The 20,323-nt window shown below is 53.5% G+C and overlaps 2 protein-coding genes across 2 annotated transcripts in view; one reads left to right on the forward strand and one right to left on the reverse strand.

Moving 5' to 3' along the window:
- The window catches only part of SNED1 (sushi, nidogen and EGF like domains 1), a 77,777-nt gene extending 65,813 nt beyond the window's left edge, over nucleotides 1-11,964 (forward strand). The window contains exons 28-31 of the mRNA XM_040232022.1: nucleotides 1,668-1,784; nucleotides 2,309-2,396; nucleotides 7,193-7,273; nucleotides 10,188-11,964. Coding sequence (XP_040087956.1) covers nucleotides 1,668-1,784; nucleotides 2,309-2,396; nucleotides 7,193-7,273; nucleotides 10,188-10,299 — 398 coding nt within the window. The 3' untranslated portion in view covers nucleotides 10,300-11,964. The remainder of the gene's footprint in view (nucleotides 1-1,667; nucleotides 1,785-2,308; nucleotides 2,397-7,192; nucleotides 7,274-10,187) is intronic.
- Nucleotides 11,965-13,581: 1,617 nt separating this feature from the next.
- On the reverse strand, nucleotides 13,582-19,131 carry MTERF4 (mitochondrial transcription termination factor 4). Its single transcript, XM_040232023.1, has 4 exons — nucleotides 19,066-19,131; nucleotides 17,488-17,956; nucleotides 15,105-15,289; nucleotides 13,582-14,440 (listed from the first exon to the last, which is right to left on the reverse strand). Exons 1-4 carry the CDS (start codon nucleotides 19,084-19,086, stop codon nucleotides 14,108-14,110), a joined length of 1,008 nt encoding a protein of 335 aa, XP_040087957.1. The 5' UTR covers nucleotides 19,087-19,131; the 3' UTR covers nucleotides 13,582-14,107.
- Between the last annotated feature and the right edge of the window lie 1,192 nt (nucleotides 19,132-20,323).

A 20,323-nucleotide genomic window follows, 5' to 3' on the forward strand; every position in this document is an offset into this window, starting at 1 on the left:
AGTCCACAGTCGTCTGCGCTGTCCCTGGTATTAGCTGTGCTCTTGCTTCCTTCCAGAATCATCTGCCCGTTCTCTCTGGAAGCTGTCAGACTTCTTTTTCTCAAGGAAAGGATGCCCAAGGGCGCAGCTCAAGCCCATTTGGCATCTGCTCACCAAGCAGATCTCCGGGTCAGGCTCCCTCCTGGAGGAGTCCCAAGATGGCAACCTGGCGTTCTGGGAATGTGGACAGAATGTGGGGCTGGTTGGTCTTCCTGTTTCCCGCTTCTCACCCAGGACAGCTTCTGGACTGTGCGGGTCACATCCCACGGGAGCCACCTCTGTCCCACACACTGGTGGTCTGCGGGCAGGACCCGAGCCTCCCGACTCCTTGATCTGTCCCTGTACAGGAGCCCACTGCCCCACCACAGGGCACAGCCACGTCCTCGTCCCTAGCCTCTGTTCAAAACAGCCTTCACTTTATTTAGTGTGTGAGAGATGAACTCAGGAGTCAGTAGACTGAGGCCACAGAAGGCGGGGCTCTGGTGAAAGCCCCTCTGCTGCACACAAGCCCGGGCCCAGGGTCCCAGGCACGGCACAAGCGTCGGCCAGCCTCTCAGAAGCAGGCAGGTGGCGAATCTGCCACCTGGACTTGAGAGGGAGGAACGGCCGCTGTGATCCTATAGCAGCAGCACTGTGCTTATGCGAGAAGCCGGAGTCTTTCTGCACTAGATGCTTGCTGACGCATTTACAGGCGAAATGGCTTCTGGGAACTGCCTTGAAATTCTCCAACTAAAGGCAGCAGATGGAAAGCGGCAGTAGATGAAGCCAGCCTGGCAGATGCTCCTAGCTGAAACCGAGGAGCAGTCCACAGGGTCCTCCGCGCCCTCAACTGTTAAGCTTTGCCTTTTCCAGGGTAAAAGGCATCTCAAGCCCGTAGCTCCCCTTAGTGCACCAGGAAAGACGAAAGAACGTGGAAAGCTGGAGGGCAGAAAGGGGCGAAGGAAAGTGAAGTAGACCGAGGGGGAAGGGGAAGCAGCCGACAGAACCCAGGAGGCCACGGCGGGGGGAAGTGGGGGTTGGTGGGGTCTGCCTAGGCAGCACCTCACGGGGAGGCTGCCGAGGGGACGGCAGGGGAGCGGCTGGATCGGACGGTAGACGCTGAGGGGGCAAGGCCAGCTCTGCCCCTCCCTGGCAGCACCACTGACCGGCCTGCCTGCAGCTCCCGCCATGCCATGCCGTTAGGAGGCAGACAGCGGCCGCGACACAGAGGCTGCCTGGTCGGGGCTTGGGGACAGGCACTGGAGAATGAGGAGGGCTCTCAAGGGTTGGCCTTTGCATTCCAAGCAGAAGAGTCCCAGGCACGGGGCAAAGTCGGCGGAAACGTGGGGCGCAGGGCACAGACCAGCGGGGGGCAGAAGCCTCTCTGGAAGCGAGCAGAGCCCAGCCGTGATGGGAGCCGCGGGCCCAGGCTCCTCCGCCGTGCGACGGCTCGGCACTGAGGCCAGAGGAACCGCTCCGCCCTGCCTCCTCCGCTCCCCGGGCTAAGGGGCTCAGGGCAGGCTCCCCTCAGCGCTCTGACCGCCCCTTGGGCCCACTGCTGTCGGGGACAGCAGGAGGCAGCAACGGTGGGTGATTCTTCCTGGCCCTCCTGTGGGGCCTGAGGCTAACAGCTCATGACCCATTTGCAGACGCCCCTGGGAACTGCTCAGAAAACCCCTGTCAGAACGGAGGCACCTGCGTGCCCGGTGAGGATGCCCACAGCTGTGACTGCAGCCCAGGGTTCAAAGGCAGACACTGTGAGCTCGGTGAGTTCGGAACCGCTCCCCCTTGCCTGTGGGCCACTAGGGCCTGGCCTTGAGATGCCTGTCACAGTAGGTTCAGACAGAGGCCCGGTCACAGCACCCAGACGTCCAAGTGCACGGGCAGGGAGGCTGGCGGGCAGTGAGCCTCCAGGCCTCCCACTGCCCAGATAGCAGGGGGCTCCAGGGACAGTTACTCTGAGGGGACAGGAGGTAGGGGCGGGGAAGAGGGCCCTGCTGCTGCCCTAAGACTTCCGGGACCAGGACGAGAGGCGGATGGACAGAAGTTCCCACACCAGACACACAGACCTGAGGCCCATCAGGCTGAGACTCTGGCGAGCCCAGAGGGAAAGCAGCCTGCAGGCTCCCAGGACCCCAACCCAGAGCAGCACCTGCAGTTGCTAAGCAGTCGGGACAAGGACCCAGCCCAGGGAGCCACAGGGCAGAAGCCGGGACCACAGTGGCTGCAGGACGAGGGGACGCGGCTTGGGCTCCTGGTGAGCAGCGGCCCTCCTCCTCTGTGCCAGCAGCCTGCACGAAGGTGCCCCAGCCCTGCACACGGCTGTTCTCAGAGACCAAGTCCATGCCGGTCTGGGAAGGAGGCGCCTGTCGCCACGTGTAAGTCCCTGCCCCCCGCCTTCGCCGCGCCTGCAGTGTGCTCCTGGCCCTGGTGCTTCTGCCCAGTCCTCACAGCACCCTGAGCTCTAACACGTTTGACACGCCCCTTGCCGGTCGTATCATTTGTGAATACTTCCCCCTATTCCACAGGCTGTCCTTTGGCTTTGTCGATCGTTCCTTAGCTGTGCAAAAGCTTTTAGGTTTGACTAGGGCCCATCTGTCTGTTTGCTTTTATTTCTTTTGTCCTGGGAGACTAAGAAAATATTGTTTCGATTCATGTCAAAGACTCTTTTGCCTGTGTTCTGTTTTAGGGGTTTTATAGTGTCGTCTCCTACATTCAAGGCTTTCAGCCTGTTTGTTGTTGTATGTGGTGTAAGGAACTGCTCTGTGATTTAAATGAAGCTCTCCAGCTTCACCAACACTGCTGGCTGAAGAGCCCCTTTGCCACCATATGCTCCTGCTTCCTTTTTCATACGTTAACGAACCACAGGTGGTGGTGGTGTTCACTACTTAAGTTGTGTCCGACTCTGTGAGCCCTGTGGACTGCAGCACGCCAGGCTTCCCTGTCCTCCACTATCCCCCCGAGTTTGCTCAAACTCACGTCCATTGAGTCAGTGACGCCATCCAACCATCTCATCCTCTGTCCCCCAGTTCTCCTCCTGCCTTCAATCTTTCCCAGCATCAGGGTCTTTTCCAACGAGTCAGCTCTTCACATCAGGTGACTAAAGTATCAGAGTTCAGCTTCAGCATCAGTCCTTACAATGAATATTCAGAACTGATTTCCTTTAGGATGGACTGGCTGGATCTCCTTGCAGTCCAAGGGACTCTCAAAGAGTCTTCTCCAACACCACAGTTCAAAAGCATTAATTCTTCTGCACTCAGCTTTCTTTATGGTCCAACTCTCACATCCGTACATGACTACTGGAAAAACCATAGCCTTGACTAGATGGACCTTTGCTGTCAAAGTGATGTCTCTGCTTTTTAATACTCTGTGTCTAGGTTTGTCATAGCTTTTCTTCCAAGGAGCGAGCATCTTTGAAGTTTCATGGCTGCAGTCACTATCCACAATGATTTTGGAGCCCAAGAAAATAAAGTATCTCACTGTTTCCACTTTTTCCCCATCTATTTGGTTGAAGTGATGGAACCAGATGCTTGAATGTTGAGTTTTAACCCAGCTTTTTCACTCTCCTCTTTCACCCTCATCGAGAGGCTCTTGAACTCTTCTGTTCCTGCCATTAGGGTGGCGTCATCTGCGTATCTGAGGTTGTTGATATTTCTCCTGGCAATCTTGACTCCAGCCTGTGAGTCATCCAGCTCGGCATTTTACATGATGTACTCTGCACAGAAGTTAAACAAACCGGGTGACAATATGCAGCCTTGACGTACTCCTTTCCCAATCTGAGAACACTCCATTGTTGTTGCTTCTTAACCTGCATACAGGTTTCTCGGGAAGTAGGTAAGGTGGGCCTGGTATTCCCATCTCTCAAAGAATTTTCCAGTTTGTTGTGATCCACAGTCAAAGGCTTTAGCGTAGTCAATGAAGCAGATATTTTTCTGGAACTCTCTTGCTTTTTCTATGATCCAGCAGATGCTGGCAATTTGGTCTCTGGTTCCTCTGGCTTTTCTAAATCCAGCTTGTACATCTGGAAGTTCTTGGTTCATGTACTACTGAAGCCTAGCTTGAAGGATTTGAGCATTACCTTGCTAGCATGTGAAACGAGTACAGCTGTACAGTAGTTTGAGCATTTTTTGGCACTGCCTTTCTTTGAGACTAAAATGAAAACTGACCTTTTCAGTCCTGTGGCCATTGCTGAATTTTCCAAAATTTGCTGGCATATTGAGTACAGCCCTTTCACACCATCTTTTAGGATTTTAAACAGCTCAGCTGAATTCCGTCACCTCCACTAGCTCTGTTTGTAGCGATGCTTCCTAAGGCTCACCTGACTTCGCATTCCAGGCTGTCTGACTCTGGGTGAGTGAGCACACCATCATGGTTATCTGGGTCGTGAAGATCTTTTTTGTACAGTTCTGCTGTGCGTTCTCGTTAGCTTTTCTTAACCTCTCCTGCTTCCGTTAGGGCCACACCGTTTCTGTCCTTTATCAGGCCCATCTTTGCATGAAATATCTCCCTAGGATGCCTGATTTTCTTGAAGAGATCGCTCTCTAGTCTTTCCCATTCTACTGTTTTCCTCTCTCTTGGCATTGTTCCCTCAAGGCGCTCTTCTCTCTCCTTGCTATTCCTGGAACCCTGCGTTCAGCTGGGTTTATCTTCCCCTTTCTTCTTTGCACTACTGTTACCAGCTGTTTGGAAGGCCTCCTCAGACAACCGCGTTGCCTCTTGCATTTCTTTTTCTTGGGGACGGTTCTGGTCACAGCCTTGTGTACAGTCACAAACCGCCGTCCGTAGTTCCTCAGGCGCTCCATCAGGCCTGACCCCTTGCACCTATTCTCGCTCCCACTGTATAAGCAGAAGGGACTTGATTTCGGCCACACCTGAATGGCCTAGCTGTTCTCCCAGCTTCCGTAAGTTCGCAGTGAGTGCGTGTGGGCTTATTTCTAGGTTCTCTATTCCGTTCGACTGATCTGTATGCCTGTTGTTGTGCCAGGGCTACACCGATTTGATCACTGTAGCTTTACAGTATAGGCTGAAGCCTGGGTTATGCTTCCAGCTTTGCTCATCATTCTCGGGATTGCTTGGCGATTCGTGTTTTGTGGTTCTATGTAAAGTTCAGGATTATCTCTTCTAGTACTGTGGAAAATTTCATACATATCTTGAAAAAGATTGCATTAAATCTGTAGATTGTTTGGGGGAGTATAGCCATTTTAACAATATTAATTCTTCCAATCCAAGAGCATGGGATATGTGTCCAATTCTCTGAATCTTTAGTTTCCTCTATCAACATTTTAGTTTTCAGCATATAGGTATTTCATCTCCTCAGCTAAGTTTATTCCTGGGTGGTTGTTGTTTTATGTGATTTTAAGCAGGTTTTTTTTTTTTAACTCTTTCTGATATTACTAGTGTAAAGAAACACAAAAGACATCTGTATATTAATCTTATGTTCTGCTGCCCTGCTGAGCTCATTTACTAGTTCTAATAGCTTTTGTGTGGAGACTTTACCCTACAGAGTGTAATCTCATCTACAGACAGGGGCATTCCCCCTCTCTTCTTCCAGCCTGAACACCTATTTCATTTTCTTGTCTGAGTACTGTGCCCAGCATTTCCAGCACTGCACTGAACAGGAGCGCTTGGAGTGGACCGTCTTTGGCTCCATTATTTGACTTTTGCAAGGCAACTCAGACAAACGCTTTGAGACCTGTTTTACAGTGGCTTTAGCTCAGCTTTATTCTGGGGTTCATCCTGCCTCACTTTTAAAGCAAGGCCTTTCCGGGGTTTCTGCTGCTCTGCAACAGCCTACTGTTAATCCAGACCTCCCCACTCTGGCTCTGGGACTGTCCAGCTCCTCCGTGTTCCCCACTGCCCACCTCTGTCCACCCTGTGCACGCACAGCTTCATCTCCAAGGGGAGCCCTCTCCAGAACTCTGGAGCTCTTCCTCTGCACAGCCCCCTCCTTGCTGGACTCTGACTCATAAATTCTTGCCACCTCTGCTTCCCCAATTCCAATCTCTTGTTTCACCAACTCAGTGTAACCACTGCTTGGATTTCCCCTCAACCCACCACAGCCCAAACAGTGCCTACAGGCGGAGTTCCAGCACAGCCACAGCGCTCGTTTGCTCCCCTTCTCTCCAGGCCGGTCCTGCACCGTTCTCTAACATCTGAGAAGACTTACTTCCTATATCTTGCCCAGTTCTCCAGTTGTTCATATGTGGTTAATTCCAGATCCTGCCACGGCCAGGTGACTGGAAATGGAAGTCTTAGCTAAGGCTTCAGATCCTAAAGGCTCTCCTAGACTGAGCTCATGAGCTGGGGTTTTACCCACTGAATTCCCTGGATCTTTTTCAAACAGCTCCAACATTCCAAAAGCTTTAATGTCTCATTTGTTGTTCTCTATAAACTTGTGACATAGGCAGGATAAGCATCCCGTTTTATCTGAAACAGGCTGAAGTTCCAGAGGCATCTCAGAGTACACTAGTTACTAAGGCAGGGCTGGGGTAAAGTCTCCTGTCCTACATATCACCCACATCTAATGCCTGCATCTCCAAGGTTTCTCCATCAACTTCCCAGAAGAGGACAGTCTTACTGTCTCAAAGCTTTAGGGCCAAGTAGCCGGTCTCATGGAGAAGGAAATGGCAACCCACTCCAGTATTCCTGCCTGGGAAATCCCATGGACAGAGGAGCCTGGAGGGCTATAGCCCATGGGGTCGCAAAGAGTAGAACACAGCTCAGTGACCAAACGCCACCGCCGCCGCCGCCTATCTCAAGAAGACATGCCTCTGGGGCAGCAGGCTCCATTGCTTACATGCCCCTGCCAGCACTCCTCAGGGCGCATGCTTGAAATGGGCACGTCTTATTGTATGAAGAGTACACCTCGATAAAGTGGCTTTATAATTACATAATTGTTATGCTGACATCTCAACACATCTACAGGAGAAAGTTTTATTAGGAATAAACTAACAGCCTTCCTCAGTAACAGCCTTCCTCAGAAACAGCCTTCCTCAGTAACAGCCTTCCTCAGTAACAGCCTTCCTCAGTAACAGCCTTCCTCAGTAACAGCCTTCCTTAGTAACAGCCTTCCTCGGAGGCCTGCCCAGTTCCTGGGGGCTGGTGCAGCCCAGGTGAAGGCGCTGGGCAAAATTCCGCTGAGCCCCCGGCTTCACAGAGCTCTCTGGTGACGCAGGTATAAGAGAGTCTACAAGGTGCATCCGGACACCTGCTTCAAAGAGAGCTGTGAGAGCACCCGCGCCAGGGCCCCAGACAGGTGCGTCCCAGGCAGGGGCCGAGCTGTGCCCACGGCGGTCACTAAGCAACGGGGCCAGGGTGGCCCTGCTGACCGGGGCTGGGGGATGCCACAGGCCATGGCTAAGCCCGGCTGCCAAGGTGTAAAGCCCGGCTATGTGTATAGCAGCACAGAGATGGGTGCCGTGGGCATGGGGCGTGCTGGTGGGTCACAGGGCGGGTGCCGTGGGAGCTTACATGGTGGGTGGGTGGGGTTGGACGATCAGAGGATGATGCTGGGTGGGGGTCACAGGGCGGGTGCCGTGGGAGCTTACATGGTGGGTGGGGGGGGGTGGGGGTCACAGAGCGGGTGCCGTGGGAGCTTACATGGTGGGTGGGGGTGGTGGGGGTCACAGAGCGGGTGCCGTGGGAGCTTACATGGTGGGTTGGGGTTGGGAAGATCACAGGGCGGGTGCTAGAGGGAGGTGCTGGGGGAAGTCACGGGGTGGGTGCTGAGGCATCACTCTGGTTATGGAAGTTCACACAGTATCTGGCACTAGTATTAAGAAGTGTTACTGACAAGCCCAATTATATAAATACGATAAATCTCTATTTACTTTTTATTCACTCTCACCCAGGTCTTTCCCCAAAGGGGTCAAGGTAGCCACAGAATTATTATACAGTGCACTGCCTGAGCACAGACAGCAGAGTCTGAACCTCAGTCACATTCTCCACAGACCAACCAGGCGCCACAGGCCCTGGGTCTCGCGTTCTTGAGTCTAGGCGAAGCCCCGCTGCTGCCTGACCCGAGCGCATCGCCTGCCTCCCAAGACCCCGTCCCCCACACCCCCATTCACTGAGGCCCAGCAGGCACCCGCCTGCCTTCTCTCCATGACACCCATGCCAAGCCAGGTGGGCGCAGAGAGTTAGACGCTAACCTGTGTCCTCGTCTCACTGACCGCACTCCCAAACTGCAAAGCGGGTGAGCTAAAGACAAGACAGTCTCAGGACCGAGAGCCGGGGCTGAGGCGGCTGCCAGGTCACAGGGACACGCTCTTTTTCATAAACCACATTTCTCCAATTATTTCAGGAAACAAAGTAACAGTCCTACACTGAAGAAATCCTAAGGTACGTTCCCTGGGCCCACAGAGCTGCTGGGAAGTCCGAGGCGCGTCCCCAGCACTGGGTCCTCGGGCGGGCTGCCATCTCCCCATGCAGCGATGTGTCAAAGACTCTGAGACCATAAGGTTTCAGAGCTTCGTAAGGGGGCTAAGATGAGTGAGGAAAATGATCCTTAAGGCCTCCCAACAGACATAAATTTAGCCCCAATACACTGAATCCCTCTGTCTCGATCAGCAGACACACGCCTTCCCCAGTCACCAGCAATGGCAACGGAGGGCTGGCTGAGCTCTCAGAGGCTGAGGACCACCTGCCTCAGGGAGGCGGGGCTGGCAGGCCCGCGGGGAGGACCCTGAGGCGCAGCCTGGAGCCAGAGGTGGAGGGGCTCCAGGAGCACCCAGCCCTGCATGGGGGGGCTACTGGGGGGGACCTGACCTCACAATGGGAGCTCTTGCACTGGGAGCCCAGTGCTCGGGACCCTAAGCATTCGGAGAGCCGGAAACGAAAGGGACCTTCTAACGCCACTGCTATTTATGCCAGCATTTCCCAACCTCTTTTGGCAATTCAGCCCCCTGTGACTCCCGCCTCCCCACACGGAAACTCTGAGCAGGTCTTCTCCACAGTCTAGAAGATGCTGGGCTAACCCAGAGACCCACCCAGCGCCTGACACAACTTCTTGTCAACGTGACGCCACTGGGAATGAAGGAGGCATTCTGGCTGGGCCAGGGCAGCTCGGCACTCGAGAAGCCCGTCTTCCCGGTGGTGCAGGAGAGGCGGGAGGCAGCCGGGGCACACACAGCCGCCTGTTACTCAGAGGCCTTTCTAAACACCAGGAGCAGCAGAGCCCTGCAGGCCCAGGCTGACACTAAAGCAGATCTAGGAAGGAGGAGGCTGGGCCCGCGGGCAGGGCAGCCACATGTGAGCGGGAACACGTGACCTCAGGCAGGTGTCCACGACCCCCTCCGCCACAGACTCAGAAGATGCACTCCAAGGCCTGCACGAAGTTCACCGCCCACAGATACAGCTGGAGTGTGAAATATGGATACTGCAATAAGTCACCTGAAAGAGAATATATTGTATTAGAACTCATCCAATGAATCCATTTCTATAAAAACAAATCAGAAATCCTCAACTATTAACTTATCAGATACTAGCTTTTAGAATACCTATTTTTAATAGCTATTCTTAGGGGCTTCCCTATAGCTCAGACGGTAAAGAATCTGCTTGCAGTGCAAGTGACCTTGGTTTGATCCCAGGGCAAAAGGAATGAGAATCCACTCCAGTCTTCTTGCCTGGAGAAGTCCATGGGCAGAGGAGCCTGGTGGGCTGCAGCCCAGGGGTCACAGAGCGTCGGACACGACCCCTGCTGTTCTTAGCACGACAGGCAGCACAGCGAAGCAGGGACGTTTACTCCTCTGTCACAGCCCGCTGGGCTGCAGTCCAGGGGGTCGCAGGGCAGGACATGACTCAGAGACTCAACAACACAACAATTCACACACAACAATTCATCCAAGACCCAAGTGCAAGCACTCATTTCAACAGAGAGACCAGGGACAGCCCATCTTCAGAGGGGATCACGGCATCACCAGATGAAGGGAGAAGCCTGCAGACCTCGGAGCCGAGCTGTCCCGCACACCAGGGCGCAGCTGGTCCTGCACAAGCCTGTCCCACCCCCACCCCCCACCCCACCCCCCGTCAGAGGGGACGAACCCCACAGCTCGAGGCAGGGAGGGGCGAGCTCTTTAGGTCCTCTGGGGGCAACAGCCCAGAGCCTCTGTGTGAAGAGGAATGCTCACAAGTACCTTCCTCCTCACACCCAGTCTGTTTTCTCTTCTAAGGACTCAGGATGTTCCTGCTGCATTCCATCAACCTCACGCATTTCTAAAGCCCAAGAAGATGAGGTCTAAAATCGGATTGAAAACAGCGTCCTGGCTGGAGTCAGTGGCGTGAGCAGCTTCTCTCCTCTGGCCTCTGGAATACAGTGGGCCAGGCCAGGCAGGCATCAGCCACAGGCAGGGAGACCTCCAGGACAGACCCTCACCAGATAGAGCCCAGGCTGCTCTAAGCGAGCACTGCACACACGTCCGCCCCGGGGGAGCAAGGCTGCCCGCCAGGAATGCTTCTGCAACCTTCAGAAACCAGCTTTCAGATTCCAACATCAGAAAAGGATTCTCCCCTTAGGAACCAACCACCAAACTGAGGAGGAACTGCTATCTACAGCTTCCAAAGCAAAGACCACGGTGCTGGGAGGAGGCACACAGGTGAGGCACACTGGAAGCCCTTTGGCCGGCTCTCCCCCGCCAGCAGTCTGTGCTGACCGTTTGCAAGTAGTGACCCACCGTATGGACCAGCTGATTTTGAAAGAGAAAATGATAGCAAACACTAAGGTGGAGTTTAAACACTTTTTCTCTACACCTTTTTCCATTAAAGTCAGACAGTATTTTGGGTCTGCAAACCAGACGGCCACTGCGGCAATGACTCAGCTCTGCAGCTGCAGCACAAAAGCAGCCACAGGCATGTGACTGATGAGGGATGGCCGGGTTCCAATAAAACTTTATTTACAAACACAGGCAGAGCCAAGTTGGCCCACGGGCCATGCTAAGCTCAGCCCTGGTCTTTGAGGCCATAGGCTTCAGCCTATCCCTAGGATGACAAGTCCCACCCAGGCACCAAAGACCTCAAGGGTTTCAGGGAAACCTCAATGTTTCAACCCCACTTGGAAAGCCACAGCGGCATGCCCACCAAGCACAGTGGGGCTCCTCCCACAAGCCAGGCGATGTGGAGAGGCGTGGCTGGGGAGGCTAGACGAGATGCTGAGAAAGGGCCCCCTGAGGCCACAACTCAAGCAATGCTGTTGGGGGCTACCAGGTAGTAGGCACCATGCTCCACGCCCTCCTCCTTCACATGCCGACCACCGCATCACCCTGCCTCCCCGCTCTCCAGCACACTTCTGACCTGCACTCCTCCACCCTGCAGATGAGGTGAAAACCAAAGCTGCAAAGCCCACCTCACATCATGCTAAGCGTTTTAACAGCCAACCCAGACTGGAGCTCAAGCCCCGGGCACCTCCCAGTGACTCGGCTCCGAGGCAGCATTACAGCCCAGAAAGGCCTCCTTCCTTCCAACGTTTATAAAAAGCTTTTCACAGGGCTGTATTTTAGGCTCTTACTCACATTAAAGTTCTGTGTGCACACATCTGCGTATCATGCGTTCTGTCATCGTCAGCAAGGACGGCTCCACTGCACTCCCGAAGGTGCCCCGTCTCCAAGGCCCAGCTGGTGAAGACGGCAGAGAGCAGTCCCAGGGCCCCGGCGCCGGGAGAACCGGGAGGAAAGCGCACACACGCACTGCTGACCTGCTCTGGCGCCGGGCCCTGCCGCTGCGCCCACGGAGGGCGCGGCACCACATGCCAATGGCGAGGTCACTGGCACGTGCATGCAACGCTCCACGACCACGGAACCACCTCAAGCCCCTCAGCCACAAGGCCAGCGTGCCCCTGTTCTGACCTTAGAGGCCTTTGTTCCTACAAGAAACAGTCTACTGAATCCAGAGCGTGGTGCTGTGTTCTTATGATTAACCCATTTTGATGTCTTATGAATTATATCTCTAATAGAAGACTTCCTGATGCTAAAGGAATTATAACTTATCCTTGAAACATTACAAATGAGCCACTGCTCTTTCCCACTTGGCTCCTTCGTCAAACTCTAATGTCATCCTTGGAAATCCTCAGAGTCCACCCGAAGAAATGAGTAAAACGGAATCAGAAACCTGTCAGGGGCACACACAGTTCTGTGTGGACATAAAAGGAGCAGTCATGGGCTGCAAGGCAGTCTTGTGCTCATCAAAATGGGGATCGACTGGCCACACAGTCGAGCTTAAATTTAAGATTCTGTTAGCCCCAAATGGGGAGCACAAGAGCAACACCCCAGGTTCCAGGGACAGTGCCAGCCACCAAAAGGCCATACAGCACAAGAGCACAGGAAACCTCCTTCCCATGGTCAAAGAAGACGGTAAAGATGAAACCTTCCTTTCCTCCTGCACTAGGGCTGACACGCCGCAAACGGGGAGAGCTACGCAGCATCTCGCTGCCCCCACCGGCACCCCAGTAGACAAGGCTCCCACAGCATCAGCCAACCTCCACAACTCTGCTGGGTCAGAACTGCTGCCGCCGATGCTGGACTCCCGTGTGGAGGGACTCGTGAGCCGCAGGCCTTTGCAGAAAGCGTCTCTGTGCAGTCGTGCTCCAGCATGAGCCTGGAGGCACAACCGTCTGCTCCAGGTGCCAGTCTCCAGAGTAAAACATGGCTCCAATCTCCCAACGACACCCCAGCACAGGGCGGAAAGGAACTATCGTAAAAAAAATCTTTTACATAAAAGAGGAACAACACAAGCAGCCCATTTAGAATCTTAAGTTCTCACTTATCAACACAGTTGCGTTTGCTAGAGGCGGCCTCGGAGCAGCACCTGAGCCTTGGCGCTGCTGCCTCTGGGCTGGCTCAGCCTGCTGCGGGCCTGTCCTGAGGCCGCACGCACGCCCTCTGGTCCTAACACCACAACTGACCCCAGATGGTGCCAGGCCCCCCCAGGAGTCAGGATCACCCTGGTGAGGACTGCCGCCCGACAGGACCTACAGTCTCTGCAGGAAAAATGAAGCCAAGTACCATGAGTCTCAGGTTCGGGGCACATCGCCAAAAATGTCTTTTGTAGCATTAATCCTGTGCCAGCCAGCCCGTCCCCGGGGAAGGGCCCCCAGAACATGTAGTGACCCCCCATTAACCCCTCGCCGAGCTTGTGCCCCCAGGGCTGGGCCTCTACCTCAGAGATGAGCCCTGGTGCATACACCCAAGCCCATTCCCCAACCCCAGCTCTTCAAAGTTGCTCCTCAGAACCTCTGGCCTCCCCAAGGGGCCACCTCTGGTGCCATGGAGCTCCCTGCAATGATGCCAAGCCCAGACCCTGGCCCTGGCCCTGGCTCCAGACCCCACCACCCCATGACCCTGGCAGGCGCGCATTCTCCTCTGGCCTCAGAAGCCCCGTCTGCACCATGCTCCGGCATGCTCCAGGCCAGCACTCCATAGCTGCCGGAGACACCAGGACTGGATGTGGCCCCTGGACCGAGCTGGCACAAAAGCAGGTTCCTCCACTGGTCAGAGATGGGCCTGTTATTCAGAAATGCAAAAAGCGCCCCTTCACAGTGCCAGCATCAAGAAACTGTGCAGAACAAACCATATGTCACCAGTCAACTTTCTTTACTCTGCTGTACACTGAACGCGATTACAAAGCAATATTCTTTATTTAAAAACATGAGCATTTTTGTGGAAAATCTGCTACTTGTTGTCATTAAAATAAAAGTGTTGTGATGTACTAAAGCTTCACTGTCTTCTAACTCTTTGTCACTAGAAGGATATAAAATGACTCCTGAACCAGAAGAAACAGCCCCACCCTGTCACAGAATTATCACCAACAGATGACAGAGAAACAGTAAACCCAGACGCTGATGCGCGAGCCCCTGACTTCAGGAGCTCCCAGCCTGTGACTCAGGATGGAGCGGGCCCTCCACACCAAACCCGACCCATCGAGCAAGGCTTCTGCTGCTTAGTTTGGCCTGTCTACCTCTCAGCTGATTGCTAAACATTCTCTCATCAAAAGACCAGTTTAAGAATAAAAGATAACCTGAGAAAAATGAAGTGAAGGTCCCAGGAGCTTTGAGGAAACTGAAACCACCTTCGTCCCTCTGGGCTCCCTTCACTCCAGTCCATCACAGCTCCTCCTCCTCCTCCTCGTCCAGACTCTCCTCGTCAGCTGCGCCGCCCTCAGACTCCTCTTCCTCCCGGGCCAGGAGTTTCTTAAAAACCTCAAACTCCTCAGCAGAAGAAACCGCTGTTCTGGCCAGAAACTCAGCTTCGGAAACTCTGAGGATGTCCTTCAGTAAAGGGTTGGGGACCTGTGTCTGCCCCTTCTTGTCAGGGGTCTGGTACCGGCCCAGTCGCTCCAAGAACATGTGCCTCTGCTTGGTCTTGGCCATGGAGTGCTGCAGCAAGTCTGTCTTCACGATGTCCGCGTGTCTGATCCCCATCCTGAAATAGGCATACTGGAGACACAGACGCAGTCAGCAAGGCAGCTGCCAAAAGCCTGGTAGGCTCCTAAAGCGCAGCCAACTGCAACTGTCCAAAAGCACTCAGAGAAACCTGACTAGTCCACAACGGCAGAGCACTGTGATCCCCAACATCTGCCTGATGGCTGACAGCTTTCAAAGCATTTTCAAATTTATATCGAGAAAAACGCAGCAAAAAATAAAGGGCAGGAAGGAGAAATTAAGTTCCGTTTTTCTTCATGGGGTAAGAAAAACAGGGAGCATGAAAAAAATAGGTAACCACTTCAGAAAACATCTAGGATCTGACCTAAGCCATCAAAATTGTTACCAAAAACTTTAGAACAACCTTCATCCTCACGTTTCTAAGATCAACATGCAAAACAGATCCGAAAGACAGAAAGGCTCTAGCTGATTTTAAATTAGGTATTTCAAGCAGAGGTTTCACATGAACTCTAAGAATGGGCCTGAGTCTTCCATTATTAATGGCAGAAAAGTTGCAAAAGATCTTTTACCTGTAGCAAAGAAGACTCAAAACTGCATTCTCTGGCTGTATGAGCCAAGTGGGTCTAATCTTGACCTTGTCCGCTTGCTCAGGTGAGTCAGCTGACTCTGCCTACACTAGAAACCTGCTGCTACCCATCACACCGCCAGTCAGTCTTACCTGAAATTTGTACTCCAGCTCACCAGGGTCCTCCCGAAGAACATAAGGGCACCTGTGCAAAATCTCAGTGACTTGCTTTACGGTGAAAAGGCACTTCTCCTTAAGGACCCCAACGACGACTTCAATGTCCCGCTGACGCATGGTGAAAATGTCAGGGCAACAGTAAAGCACCCTCTTTAATTTCCCTGAAGATCATTAAAAAGGGCAAGTGCATCATTTTAGGATATTCCAGAAACCCTGGGGGCCAACCACACCTAAATCTAGCCAGAATTTAAAAAACAAACAAGGATCCTCTCCTCCACAGAAGGACTGCCTCCCAGGAGCACTGAGGAAACGGAAGGGGCCAGAATGACTCAACTCCCCAGTGAGGCCCTCTCACTTCTCACTCCCCAGCCCCCTCGAGGAGGCCTCTTTCTGGCCCCAGCTGACAAGCACCTACTTCATATGCTAGGGCCCCTCTTGCTGTCCTCGCCTAGAAAAGACTTTCACAGGGATGCACTGGGAAAGTCAGACAGGAGGGGGAGACAGCAGTTTCTCCCACGCTTTGACATGGGGCTTTGACATGTTTCCTCCTGCAATAAAATAGTCCTTGAAACATTCACAACCAACATCTTTACACCGAGGAGCTGGAACGCAATGAAAAGTGGTTCCACAACAGCGTGATAATAACAGCAAGAATCCTGATGCACAACCACAAAGACTGATCTCCAGGTCAGCAGGGTGATCACAGGTTTTATCCACACTAAGGCACTTCTCAGGGACAGAGGCTCTATTAGTAACTGCATTAGGAAAATCGGAGTAAACTGAGACTATCCCAGGCAAACTAGGGCATGTGACCGTCCTAGAGATAACTGAGTAAAACTCAGTACCTAGAAACTGGAAACCACTTAAATAAACTGTTAAATCTCCCTAACAGTTGAGTCAATGTCTTGAGAAAACATACTCAGGAGTGAATTTCAGGGTTTATCTTTGCAGCTGAAGGCCACGCTGAGCTTGCTAACGTATAATGAAGGCACATAAGGTGTTAGGGTTTCCCAGGTGGTGCTCGGGGTAAAGAACCCACCTGCCAATGCAGGAGACAAGAGATGCGGGTTCGATCCCTGGGTTGGGAAGCTCCCCTGGAGAAGGAAATGGCAGCCCACTCCAGTATTCTTGCTTGGAAAATCCCATGGACAGAGGAGCCTGGGGGGCTACAGTCCCTGAGGTCACAAAGTGTCGGACCTGACTGAAGCAACTGAGCACAGGGACGCTGTTAAGCTGAGCCTTTCAGATTACACTGCAGCAGGTAATGTGAGGAGAAACACACAGCATTGCCTTTTGCTCATCTTCTAGAGAAGACAAGGAGGCCTGTAGAGATCCTCTGAAATCTGGATTCCCAACCTTTTCTCCCCTTTCCCCATCCCCAACAATATTTCACCAACAAGAGACAAGAATGAACGAAACAGTGGAATTCCTCTGATGAAAGTAGGTAGGGGTCCTTGGAGATCCTCATGAGCCCCTACCCTCCTCCTCTAGAAAAGCCCAGAAAGAGACCCAATGGGACTTCCCTGGTGGTGCAATGGATTAAGAATCTGCCTGCCAATGCAGGGGACACAAGTTCAAATTTGGGAAGATTCCACATGCCTCAAAGCTACTAGGCCTGTGCGCCACACCTCCTGAGGCTGTGAGCCGCAGGGACTGCAGCCTGTGCACCCAGAGCAGAGCTTGTGCTCTGAAACAAGAGAAGCTGCTGCAATGAGAGCCTGCGCACTGCAGCCACACAGCAGCCCACGCAGCAACGAAAACCCAGCGCAGCCAAAGGGAAACTCAATCAATTTAGAGAGAGCGAGCGAGCCAGTGAACTTCTAGGATTTGGGGGGAGTGAATCCTGTGGGGGGGGGGCGGATCGTGGCTGGGGAACGGCCACTCCATCTGTGTCCCAAGAATCTGGGAAGATTTCACATTTCCCATTAAATGGAGACACCTGACTGGAATCCAAGCCTTTACGGGGAACTCTAAGTCTCTGGCTTCATATGACAGAGACACAAAGCGCTAAGCCCACCCCGAGTCAATTAAGCATCAAAGGGCACATACACACACATGAGCCAACGCCACACCTTAACGTGTGCTGGGCCCACACCACGCGCCCACCACCGTTCTAGATGCCAGAGCCGCCACAGTGAACGCACCAGACAAGAGTCCAGGCGGGTCACTCAGCTCCCCACTCCCTTCTGCAAGGCCCTCTGCAGAGGTCACTCTGCTGCCTCACCTCTAAGCCAAATCAGACATTCCTCTCAAGGACTTCCCCCCGCCCACAGAAACCTCCTCAGTCCACCTCATCAGGCTATTCGGACTCCAGCTCTGACTCCTCAGCACTACATATAAAATCCCCACCACCTCATACCTTCTCCAAGGCCCAGCTTACGCAGGTAACTGGAGCGCTTCTTCATTTGCATCACAGGCAGTTTCAATAACTGAGGACTTTTCTTCAAGGCCACACACACAGGCTCTGGATTCAAACCCAAAACTATTAATTCTGAAATGATGTCCAGCATCTGTTGAGGGTGCGTACCTGGCTGTATGCTGAGCAGTTCATTAACATGGACATCACTAAAACCCATGTCCAGGAGGGAACTGACAAACTTCTCTTGCAACACAGGAGTTCTCTGCTCAATCAGCCCTGCTCTCTGCTCTGGTTTCTGCGCACATTCTTGGGGTTTGACAAAGGATGACTCCTCAAGGCCCCCTCCATTGGAGACTGTCATTAGTTTACGCAACAAAAAAGCAGTCGTCCTCTTCTGTCCTCCAGGCTGAGGAGTCTGCCTAGTGAGGAGGGCCCAGGTAAGGGGGGTCAGGCGGTGCCAATCAAAGACCTGTAAGACACAAAGGGAATGATTCCTCATCACACTACTGCAACGGGCACCACAGGGTCTCCGGGTCAGGGTCTTTAGCTCCCCGGTCCCATACAAACATAAGTTTTTATAAGCAATCTACAAAGTCGTAACTGAACTTTAAAAACCTGCAGAGAAAGAAGTTCATGTACAGAGAACAGTCTGCAGAAGCACAGATTTGGTTTTGCTGCTCTAACTGAGGGGACAGGGACAAGGAGGGACTAGGAGAAGTCTCAAGGCCACCGGGTAAAGTTTGCCTAGAGGGGTGGGGGGTCCTCCACCTGTTCAGTGCCTTGTGGTGGGGGGTGGGGGGTGGCTACAAATTTAGCTGAGAGATTAACAAGAAAAAAGTTTATTTATATGCGTATGTTGATTCAGCAAAGAGGTAGCTCCGTAAGTGACTACAGCTGGGGGCAAATGGGGGAGGAAGGTTTCTAGGGGAAGAGCAAACGGGAGGGCTCTTCGGGGAAACGAATGGGAGCCCAGAAAGTCTGTGACAGTGTTTATGTCGATACCAGGGGTCGCCCCTCTTTTTTTTCCTGCAAGGCGGTAAACTCCCCAGGAGAAAGGCGTCTACGGCGCCCTCACTCCCGGAAGGCTCTGCTTTTAGTGAGATAAGGGCCGCTCCAAGCAGGCTTCTTTCAGTCTCTCCTGAATCTCAAGCGTCTTTAGTTTAAAATCATTTCTGTGCCAACTCTGGGGTCCGAGTCGGTACCCACACCTGAAAACTCGGTATCTCGTACCAGTCTGCAGATTCACCTAACTGCGTTCATTCCACAAACAATGCCGTTAGCCTGTCAGCAAACTACACAGAACTCCCGTGGACCTCAGAACTCCTCAGGGGTCAGGCCCCAGGCCCCGACGGCCCTCAGGACGCGTCCCCAAGCCCCGCCAGCGCCCTCAGCCAAGCCCGCCCGCTCGCAGCGCCCGCCGCCCCTGCCGCCCTGCCTGCGGCCCAGCGCCGGCGGCCGGCGGGGCGGGGACAATGGGCTAAAACCGCACCCACGCGGCGGAGGCCGGGGTGCCGCCCCAGGTCGGCAGCGCACGCGTGCGCGACCCGCCAGGGGCCCCGGGACGCGGCGGCCGCTCACCTGCCTGCCCAGCGCCGCCATAGCGCGGAAGCGGCGCCCCCCGGAAGCGGCCCCCCGGAAGCGGCGCCCCCCGCGTCCGTGGCGTCCGGCCTCCCCCTGGCAAGCGCGAGCGCGAGGGCGGCAGTTCCGCCCGGGCCTTCTCCGCCTGCGTCCGGCCGGGGGCTCCCGGAGCGCTGCTCCCTGCGCGGTGCCCACTCTGCCTGGATTCCCGCTTCCCGGAGCTCCCGGCTGGCACGCCAAATGAACAGCCCCTTCCCCACACGCTCGCTGTCCATAGAGAAAACGGAAACCTCGGCCCAAACCGGCCGCGCCCCTGGTCCCGCAGTACCCTCCGCGGAGAAAGCAGGCTAACGCAGAGACTGGGCGGTCTGAGCAAAATGGAATCGTCCCAGGCGAAGTCATTCAGATTCGATGTGGAATCTGTATCCAGTAAGAATATTAGTGTCGAGTTGAAACGAGAATGGAGTGGCCACCAGGTTCAAATGGGGTCTGGGGGCCGCGGAGGACCGGGTCTCAGCCCACCTCCGCACTTGTGAGGACTGGGCCAGACCCAGGGCCGCCGCCGCCTTTGCAGAACTGCGCCTGCCAGGACCAGCCTCATGGTCTCTCAGGCGTTCCCCTTACAGCTGCAGCCCGCCTTTGTTGACAAGCACCCTGCCTTCTTGCCAGCTCCAATTATAATTCTTGATAAAAACACACACGTGTTTAAACTGTCCAAAGGAACTCCAGAAGTCTACGGTTTTTCTTTTAAAAAGTTCCTCCCAAGAGAGGTATGGTTTCCTTCCGGGATGAAATTGTTGCAGCCTAATTTGCATTTATTTTTAAATTTTGGATATAGACCTGTAATCGTTCAGGTATAGAAACTGGGCATCTTTCAAAAGGGGACAGTGGTGAAGAAGAACAAAAAGTGTACTTTCTCAGCTGCCTAAATTCCATCAGTTTTAAGTACAAATCTTAATTTGTAAGCATTTCTTGTTTTATCTACTTGTTTCTGAACTGAGGAAAAGGACTTGATTTTTGTATGGATACAGTTTATAGAGTACCTGCTCTGGGCCAGGCACCAGATGGGGTTCTAAAAATATATGTTTTCACAAAAGGGTTATATCAAAGAAGAGCAAGGTTGTGAACCATGTGCAGCTCATGCAATGGTTCTCTTTCTGTTGATCTGCTCTTCTACCCTGATCTTCTCCTTGAAATATGCAGCTGTCAGCACTGCAAAACAAATCATGTTAATGCTTTTACACCCAAAGTCTAAGAA

Source organism: Oryx dammah, unplaced genomic scaffold, assembly GCF_014754425.2.
Source record: "Oryx dammah isolate SB20612 unplaced genomic scaffold, SCBI_Odam_1.1 HiC_scaffold_28, whole genome shotgun sequence".
Taxonomy (NCBI): Eukaryota; Metazoa; Chordata; class Mammalia; order Artiodactyla; family Bovidae; genus Oryx; species Oryx dammah.

Bases quoted from the DNA above. Each gene is read 5' to 3' on its own strand.
- MTERF4 (XM_040232023.1), bottom strand. From the start codon at position 19,086: ATGGCGGCGCTGGGCAGGCAG. The intron at 15,290-17,487 runs GTATGAGGTGGT...AATGATCTTCAG, and splicing joins TAAGCTGGGCCTTGGAGAAG to GGAAATTAAAGAGGGTGCTT. The intron at 14,441-15,104 runs GTAAGACTGACT...CTGTGTCTCCAG, and splicing joins AGCTGGAGTACAAATTTCAG to TATGCCTATTTCAGGATGGG.